At 39.8% G+C, this 9,629-nt stretch overlaps 1 protein-coding gene across 1 annotated transcript in view; it reads right to left on the bottom strand.

Moving 5' to 3' along the window:
- Positions 1-4,742: 4,742 nt before the first annotated feature.
- LOC101860279 (neo-calmodulin) overlaps positions 4,743-9,629 on the bottom strand; it is a gene marked incomplete in the record, with an annotated part of 74,493 nt that continues 69,606 nt past the window's right edge. Inside the window, 2 exon segments of the mRNA XM_035972200.1 lie at positions 4,743-7,146; positions 8,232-8,379. Coding sequence (XP_035828093.1) covers positions 6,989-7,146; positions 8,232-8,379 — 306 coding nt within the window.

Raw genomic sequence — 9,629 nt, 5'->3', positions numbered from 1 at the left:
TCCGTATTGCAAGACGTTGTACATAAGTCTCAATGCATGACATGAGTAACAGGGTTCGGACATCTAGCATCTCCACTGATCATGTTAATACAATATCATTCTTTGTAAAAAGATAGAGCATTCCTTCGACAGCTTAAATCTCAGACACTAAATACGACACATAGTAAACAGCTGCATGAAAAATCGTACACATTTCAGGAGAGCTTATCATTTCTGCCTTGGAGGGGTTTTTTTTCTTCGGTTTCACGACATAAAAGCGACAAAAGTCTGAATTTCATTGAAAGAATCTATTCCTCTTTCCGACTCAATGGTTTCGTGCGGTTTAGTTGGTTTCATTCCAATGGTAAGGCGTTGTTTTGCGAGCGATAAAAATAGAAGTGTATTACTTTTTCTTTATTCATACAGATTTCTCAATCTTATTTACCTATCCCAGATGCGGTTTTCTTAGCTTTAATTCATTGGGAACGTGTTGCGGAGCGATAAAAAAGAAGTATGACTTTAAAAAAAATTCACACAGATTTCTCAACTGTATTTTTACTTTACCCTAACCTAAAAAAAAAGGTATAAACACACATCCTATTGAAATGGGCAAATTGGAGTTTATGCTTCGTAAAACGCATTGGGCTACTTTTTTGGAAATGTGCTACATAAATGTTATCCTAGAGAGTAGCATGCACAGAAAACAAGGAGACTCGTATAAGAACGATATATATCTATAGGCTTGTAGTAAAGAAGGAGCAAACCTTACGAGGGCATCCCCCCAAAAAAACAAAACAAAAAACAAAACAAAAAACCCCCACCTTGTCCACACTAGCCATCTCTGTTATTGGTTGACGGGCAAGCCACTGGAGTCGCACAAACTTTGTCTTGAAGAAGGCAATATAAGGTATATATATACCGACAACCCCCCACTCACTTCACACAGAGAGAAATAAACGTCACCACATTCAGTAGCCCGAGAGGGACTGGAGATCTACGACAAAAAACGCCCAACACAACATTTGCTAAATCTTGTCAACAACCCTCAGATGATTCACGATCACATTACATAGGTCGTTGTTACAAGAAAAGTGCTCGACATTGTTCAAATAATATATTCTACAGTAGGATGGACACCACTACCCCCTCAAACAACCTCCTCCTCAAAAATACACATTCGATAAACCAAAAAAAAGCAACAAGGAACACGTAAAACAAAAATGAAAGTAAACATCACCCATCCCCATCCCCCCCCCCTAAAAACAAAAACAACAAACAAAATTGAAGTAACTTTCCAAACATTCAAGACTCCCCTCAAAGAGAGACAGTAAGTGTTTTTTGCTTCCTTCTGCAATTTACCAAGAAAGACTAAATTACGCATCGCAAACGAGCGCTGATTTGGTAAGCATAATAATTTATTGTGTCGAAGTTCATCTATACCTCTCTACAGTTCACAGTTTCAAACTCAGCCATTTTCTTGTAACAACGATATTGTCATACAGAATCAATGAACAACAGCAGATGAGCGTGAGGAGGGGGCTGGATGAGGTGCGGGATGAGAAATGGAACGCAATTATATGGGTTGTGAGGGATGGAAGAGTGAGAGATGGGATGAAGGATGGAACGAGAGATGGGATCACATACCGGGAGGAATAATAAAAATCACACGGGACCTCGGGTGGGGGTGGTAAAGGGTGGGGAGGGAGGGGAGGGGAGTAGGAGTTTTTTCGAGGGGGTGGGGGAGGTGGGGGGAGTCATGACAAAAGTGTTTACCCAGGCTAAACTCGGGAGTAACTGCAACAATTTCTCACATGTATGGTGCAAAACAGAAACTGTCCTTGGATAATATATTTATATATAATATATTACATATAAACCGTATAATTGAAGTAAAAAAATGCATTTAATCAATTCAATACGTGAGAAAAGATCATAACTTTCTCCAGAATGAACAGAACGTTAGTGATTCTTGCGCCATCATGTCTAGCCGGCGCAAGAACTGTTAACGGCTGTGGTAGGCTAAGGTATTCCCATGGCTCCATCGCCATTACAGAGGAGGAAGATGCCAAAAGCATTAACAAAAAAACAACAACAAAAAAACCAAAAAAACCCCAACAACAACAAACAAAGCATACACACACAAAAACACACCATACACGCACAAAAATAAAACAAAATAAAAACAACAAAAAATATGACGAAGACATATTTAAACACAGTATCTCACCCTGCGTTTATTTAAGAACACACTATTTTGTCGTTCAAGGACTCACCAATAGTTTTTCGAAAAACCTCTGAACAGGTACAATATCTAAAACTAATGTTTTGTTATGATCTATGATTTATACGATTAAACCCCCCCCCCTTCCCCCAGACCGTAACGAGCAGCTCCTTCTTAAAGTGTATCTTTTAGCTAATATATACATTTGTCACTATACCCATGACTACAGTACTGTAAAAAAACTTTGCTCAAGTAAGTTTTACAATAAATTTCGAGTTAAACTTTTTATTAACAACCACATCTTGCCTAATTATTACAGCGTACTTATGACTTTAAAATATAAAAATACCCCAAAAACATCGCTCGGTTATTTCTCAGAGCACATTTATGACAATTATGATAATAATTTAATACATTTTGACTTTTTCCCACTGTGTATTTAATTTATACCGATTGTTAACAAATAACACTAGACAAATTATTCATACAGTGTATGCATGTCTTCTGTGTTAAAAATACCACAAGACTTACTCCTACATGGTATTTATAATAACCGCGTGAACAAACACAACCCAGTTGCTCTCCTCTCCTCAATAATACTGCAGGAGTTGACTCATCCATAAGACAAAAAAACCTGCCATCAGGCCTGCTTCGTCGTTGAGCTTTTTAACGCAAACTCAAAGAATACTGTTGTTGTAACTGAACTAGTTAGTGAAGGACTGAAAAGCAAGACGACAGCACATCTTGGCAATATAACACTATTATTATCTTATCACAACACTCGGCATTGTCGTGAGCCAAAAAATTCTCCCAAAAATGTCATTACAGGCACATTAACAGACACATTAATTCTCTCTGAACGTACAAAATGTTTGGTTTTGTTACCGGCTGAGATAGAACAATAATCATCACAGCTCTGAAGTGTAGTTTGGTTTTAGTAAGAGTTTTACGGCATTAGCATCACAATAAGGTCATATAAGTGCCGAAGATTTGAGGTGTTACAAGAGAGTAACAAGCACAAAACACAAGCCGGGGAGATGTTTTTGATAGGAAAGAAGAAGCAATCCACACCAGAGTGTGGTATGGATCTAAACGCACCTTTCAACGTTTTAAAGACTATTTTAGAAGGTAGGACGTCCAGAATTTACCGTCCATCTCCGACAAAACCAAACCAAGTTAGAGAGAGAAAAAGAGCCCCCAAAACAGCTCGATCTCGAAACAAACCCACGTTGAAGAGATTTGAACCAGGGTTATCTGCTGCATGGTCCAGCGTGAGACCAACAAGGCCAATGGTATATTATCCAATAGTTCTACCTACCAAAGAGCCTTTTGTGCTTTGAAGGACGTTAAATTTTATGAGCTCTCTTAGAATTTGAAGTTGCCATTTTAATAACTAACAACCACAACAAAAACAACAATAACAATAAAAATAAATAAATTATAATAACAATAATAATAATAATATTAATAATAATGATTTTTTAAAAATATACGCGTTATTAGTGTACAAATAACGGGACCTGCCTTTGACAGAGGCCAAGCAGCAGATAGAGAGGAGACAAAGCCATTTAAACACAGTATACGAGGTGGGTATATCCCACAGTTCATGTTGAAACTAGAGGTAAAAACGAATAAAAAAGATAATTCAAAAAAGAAAAAAAAGAACAACTCACCCCGGGGGCATAGGGTTGGGTTCCAATTTTTCCGGCCGCATAACAATATTATTTATTCGAATGTATAATAATTGTATTAAATAAACGCCAACAAAAAACCTTTCAGGGTCACAGTTTCTTTTTGAGGAGAAGGGGGGGGGGGGCGCGCGCGCCCGTGTGTGTGTGTGTGTGTGTGTGTGTGTGTGTGTGTGTGTGAGTGTGCGCGTGCCTGCGTGCGTTTGTGTGCGTGCTTATGTGTGTGTGTGCGTGTGTGTGTGTGTGAGTGTGTGTGTGTGTGTGTGTGTGTGTGTGTGTGTGTGTGTGTGCGTGCGTGAGTGTGCGAGTGCTCACACGAATAAGTCTGCACTGCAGGAGTGAGTAGGTCTGTGAACAAATTATGTTAATGATTTCTGAAGCGAGTCTACTTGTAACAAGAGCTTCTACAACTGTGTTGGCACTGTAGTGTGTATGTTGATGTATGACAGAAACAACGCCTGTAGCAAGTGATCACCTCAATGCCAACTGAGTGTTTCATATCCCATTGATGATTCAAAGTAAGAAAATTGACCCTGTGGGGAAACGGTAGAAGTGAGTATTTTTAGTACGATTCAGTGCCCCCTTCAACACTATGAGGTTATTTAAGAGGGGAGGGTTACGAATTAAATGTGCATCTCATGGAGAACTGGGCGGAGGAGATGTGAAGCTTTGAGAACCCCATAAGCAGATCAAGTTCAAAAACGCCCCATCGGGTACCGAGCTAGCAGTGTATCCAGGAAGAGAAGTACATATCCAGCTTATGTAAATGAGAACCACACAGTTCCATACTTCATATACGAGGTCTTTGTTCATGACCTGATGAACAAAAATAAAAAATAAAAGTGAAAAAAAAATTTTCAAAGAATGTACTTGAAATTTTAAAAATGTAATCCCTTCTAGATCTATCCGTCCGTCGAGCATCGTCCGTTCTTTTCCCATGACAGGGTGGCCGCCAACGGGCACCGCCATTCTCTCATGTCTATCATTCCAGCAAGGAAAAGAGGGTGAGGAAATGGTGGGGAGTTGTTCAGCGTATTATAATTTGTTAACCCTTCCATGCCAAACTGTGTGACGTAAGTCGTTGTTGTGGATCCACCTGCTCTTGCCGAGGCGACAAACACAGAGACACATCGCAGAAACCCAACAAGATTGTCCATAATGTACGGTCTCCAAACGATGACGAGAGCTGACATACTGAAGAAAAGCTTAGTGATCACAGGCCTCCTCACCCCGTCCTAATTCCCTAGTGCATCACCAGTACTGACCACAGAACCTTATCAGATCACCATCCCTGGTGTATCACCAATAGAGACTACAGACCTCTTCATTAGGTCATCACTCCCTGGAAGCATCATCAATCACTAATTGGAAAGGATTTTGTTATCCTCTATCAGAGACAGAGAGAGATAGAGCACACGAAGACAGCTCGAGGTGTAACTCGCCGTAACATTCTTTTCCCCAGAGCCTGGCAGTCAGTGACTTCTGAAGATTTTCTCTGACAACATCACAGAGCCGCTATCCACGTAATCACGCCGTGCCCTGGACGTCCGGAAATCTGGGGTCAAAATCTGACCCGTGGCACAACTGACCACTTTCTCTTTCATCCACAAAACAACCTATGGCAAGACAGAATGATACTCCCTCCAAAATGATAACTCACAGAAAAAACACCTCCCAAACATCAACCCTTCCTAAAAGCCCCTAACAAACAAACAAAAAACCCAGAGCCACAGAGCAAAAGACCTTTGCAATTTTCCGTGAGCAAAAAAGCAATTTCGTTGGGCTCTGCACCGCCCTCACAGACATGACCTGACCAAAAGGTCACAGTTGCGTCATAATTCTGAAAAAAATCAAACAGTCAATCACTTGGGACCTGTAGCACGATTCAGAGACTAAATGACTAATGACATGTGAAGTTGGGAAAAGGGTATTTACAAAACTGTTCCCACAAGCTGTGAAAAGACAAAGAATGGACCTAATACTGAAATCCTCCGAAATTTTCGTCACAAATACCTTATGTCTACACGAAATCCACAGAGATTTTCGTCAAAAAAATCTGTACGTGAAATCCTCCGAGATTTTCGTCACCAATACCTTAGCTCTATGATAAATCCTCTCTGGTTTCCTTCACAAATATTTCAAACTTACGAAAACATCCTTTGAGTGTATTTGTGTAACCAGAGTTCAAAACCACCCATGTGTAATTTCAAATCCGTCTCATGCCGACAAAAACGCGACCTTATGCAAATAGTCAGGAGGAGATGTCCTTCCAAACTGGATATCATGAGACAAGAACGGACGAGTGACGGTTGGCAACCTGTGCGAGGAAACGGAGAAGAATAGAAGAGGATCACCTTCTTTGTTTCTCTAGCTTTGAGACAAAAGATGTTTATTATATTTCTATTTAACTGCAACTGCCACGGGAGCATTCTGTCGTTGTTGCAATCGCTATTGCTGCTGTCCTGTCTGCTTGGGTAGCTGCAACTGCTTGCTGTGGTTGCTGATCATGTTGTTGCTATTGTTGTTGTTGTTGTTGTTGTAGCGGTATGATGAAGTTGATTATTTCCAAGAGTAGTTACAACGCTGTTGCAGTTGTAGTCGTCGTTGTTGTGGTAAGTTGATGTAGTCGTTGTTGTTGTTGTTGTCGGTGAAGCTGCAGCCGTCACAAACATCTTAGCTGCTGCTGCTGCTGCTGCTGCTGCTGTTTCTGGTTGTCGGAAGTTCAGACTGCTGTTGTGGATGCTTTTTCTGTTGTTGTTGTTGTTGGCATTATTAATGCTGTTTACACTGCTGCTGTCGCTGTTGTTGTTGTTGTTGTTGTTGTTGTTGTTGTTGTTGTTGTTGCTGCTACTGTCGCTGGAACTGTTGATTTTCTTGCTGTTGCTGCTCATACTGCTGCTATTTTTATCATTGTTGCTGCTGCTGTTGCTGTCGTTGGTTGATGTTGTTGCAGGCGATTTTGATGTTGATTTGATGTTGTTGTTGTTATTGTTGTTGTTGTTGTTGTTGTTGTTGTTGTTGTTGTTGCTGCTGCTGCTGCTGTTTGTTGTCGTTCTGGTTGTGGGGGATATACTATCACAGTCAGGAAAGGGTGCTGTCTTCACTTCTTCTTGCCGTCTTTTGAAGACTTTGAAGACTTGGGCGTTTGCTTAGCGTTTGTTGATGACGACGAGGAGGAGGAGGAGGAGGAGGGAGCCGCTGCCGCCTGGGCCAGACCACCTAGCCCCCCTCCCAGACCGCCCAGAAGCTTGGAAAACTCTGGAAAGAAAAAAAATGGAATGATGATGATAATAATTATAATAAAAATATAATAATAATGTTGATAATAATAATACTACTACTACTAAAACTAATAATAATAATCATAATGATAATAATATCAAAAGCAGCAGAGCAGCAGCAGCAGCAACAACAATTATAATAATTATAACAATAACAAAATAATAATAATAATAATAATAATAATAATAATAATAATACGGTAATAATAATAATAATAATAATAATAATAATAATAATAATAATAACAATAATAATAATAATAATAATAATAATAATAATAATAATAATAATAAAAACAATAATAATAGCATTTGTGAAGCACATTCCCGCTCAACAGCAAACTCCAGCCTTTACAACAGACTATATTTTTAATCATTACCCCAGCAGACCTGATAGCATTCTGAAACAATCTCAATCTCCTGGGAATCATACAATGCAAGCTGATATTTTACAGGAGCGAAAACATTAACATACTATCAAGATCTTCCGCCATCAGTGGTCGGGCAGCCACACACACACCTGGGTGAAGCGAGGAAAATTCCTGCCGAGTGCCTTTCATTCTCATCAATTCCTTTCTCACCCTGGATTGGGGTATGGGGAACAGACAAACACTCTCTACTTTTCCCTGTCCACTGCTAACTTCTTTGACACTAATCTACATAACTTTACCTCAGAATTACCAAGTTCTATCTGACGTTTTTGGCCGTTTTGAGTTGCTAAGACCATGAGGTCAGAAACCAAATATTCTATGTGCTCTATCAAAACCGTTAGATTTTTCGGAGTCGTTATAAGGATATCCATTCAATGTGTAAAAATATATATACATAGCATAATACTGTGTTTTACGTACACGCTTGTCGATTAATTTTTAAGATGTGATGTCTTTTTCGATGTAATGCGCATTGAGCATTAAAAAAATTACAGAAAATGGAAATTCGCAGTATAAATGCAATAAAAAAAATTATTATTATTATTATCATTATAATTATCACTATCATTATTACTATTAATAATACTCGATCAGTGTCGATGATCGAGTGTGCACCCTGCCCCCCACTCACCTTCGTAATCTATCAATCCGTCTCCGTTGAGGTCTGCCAGTTTGAACATCTCCTTCACGTCCTCCTCTCCCAGGTTCTCCCCTAGCCGCTTCATGATGTAACGCAGCTCGTGTCGGTCGATGTAGCCGTTACCGTCCATGTCAAACACCTGGTGACGTCACGGGGGAAGTCGGGGGGGGGACAAAAGTAGCATCAATAAGGAACCTGTTGTGCTCTAAAGGACCTAAATGATTACATCATAAAATTTACGGGTAGCGTCGAAAGAAAGCAAAAGTAGCAGCAATAAAGAATTTGTTGTGCTCTAAAGGACCTATATAAAATTACATCTTAAAATTTACGGGGAACTTCGAAGGCAAAAAGAAAGTAGCATGAAAACACCTGTTGCGCCCCAAAGGACCGTAATCTCATCCAGTGCCAGATCTGGGACAGACATCGGCGATCATGGTTTTCAATTTATTCCTTTGCTCGGAAGCCATTAAAAAAGCCACGTTTCCCTGGTATTTCGCTGTTACCCATTTGTTACGGTTTCCTGAGTAGGTAGCTCTGAGCCTACCCCTGCCTCGTTTGCCTTCAATTTTGCCAGTGAGAGCTAGATGTTCAAGACCCGTATGTCTATTCAGGCGCCCCAAAAACTGCATTTGTCGTTTCCTGATTGTTTTTATCCGTGATTGTCTCACGTGGGCTTCACCCAGCACTACGTCATTTGATTTATTTCTTTTCCTTCCACGATACTCTCAGCAGTCTCCTAAGAAACCACATTTCTGTTCTTAAGACTTATTTTAAGATATTATTAAGACAGTGTTTGTCAACCAGCGCGACATTGCCCACTAGTGAGGGGTTCGGGCGTTGGAGATCACCCAGGTAAATACATGAGTTGGTTAATGATAACTTAATGTCCCTCTTGGAAATACATATACGTGGGCGGTACAAAAGTTTAGAAATGTTGACAAGTACAAGCTTGTAAAAGCAAAACAAAAACAAAATGGAACAAACTTTTAAGAGCTTGGAAAAGTCCTAAAGTTAATATTCAGACGCAGGCCGGATAACTATTTTGCTCAATACAATACATCTAAAAAACCCCGGCAACTAACCTCTTGTCTTATCAATTCACCTCCCTCCCAACCCCCCCCCCCCCCCCCAAAAAAAAACAACAACAACAACAACAACAAAAACAAAACAAAACAACAACAACAACAACAACAAACAAACACTCCCCCAATAAAAAACCAACCCACAACAAAATAAAAAACCTAACAACAACACCCCCCAAACAAAAACAAAACAACAACAAACAAACAAACAACTAAACAAACAAGAACCCCCCAAAAAAACTCCAAAACAATAACAAAACAAAAACAGAACCCCACGACCCCAACCCCCCCTTAAAGACAAAAAACA

This window comes from Aplysia californica, unplaced genomic scaffold, assembly GCF_000002075.1.
Source record: "Aplysia californica isolate F4 #8 unplaced genomic scaffold, AplCal3.0 scaffold00610, whole genome shotgun sequence".
In the NCBI taxonomy this organism is placed as follows: Eukaryota; Metazoa; Mollusca; class Gastropoda; order Aplysiida; family Aplysiidae; genus Aplysia; species Aplysia californica.
Note: the sequence above shows the minus strand (reverse complement) of the source record. Positions and strands in the feature narration are given on the sequence as shown.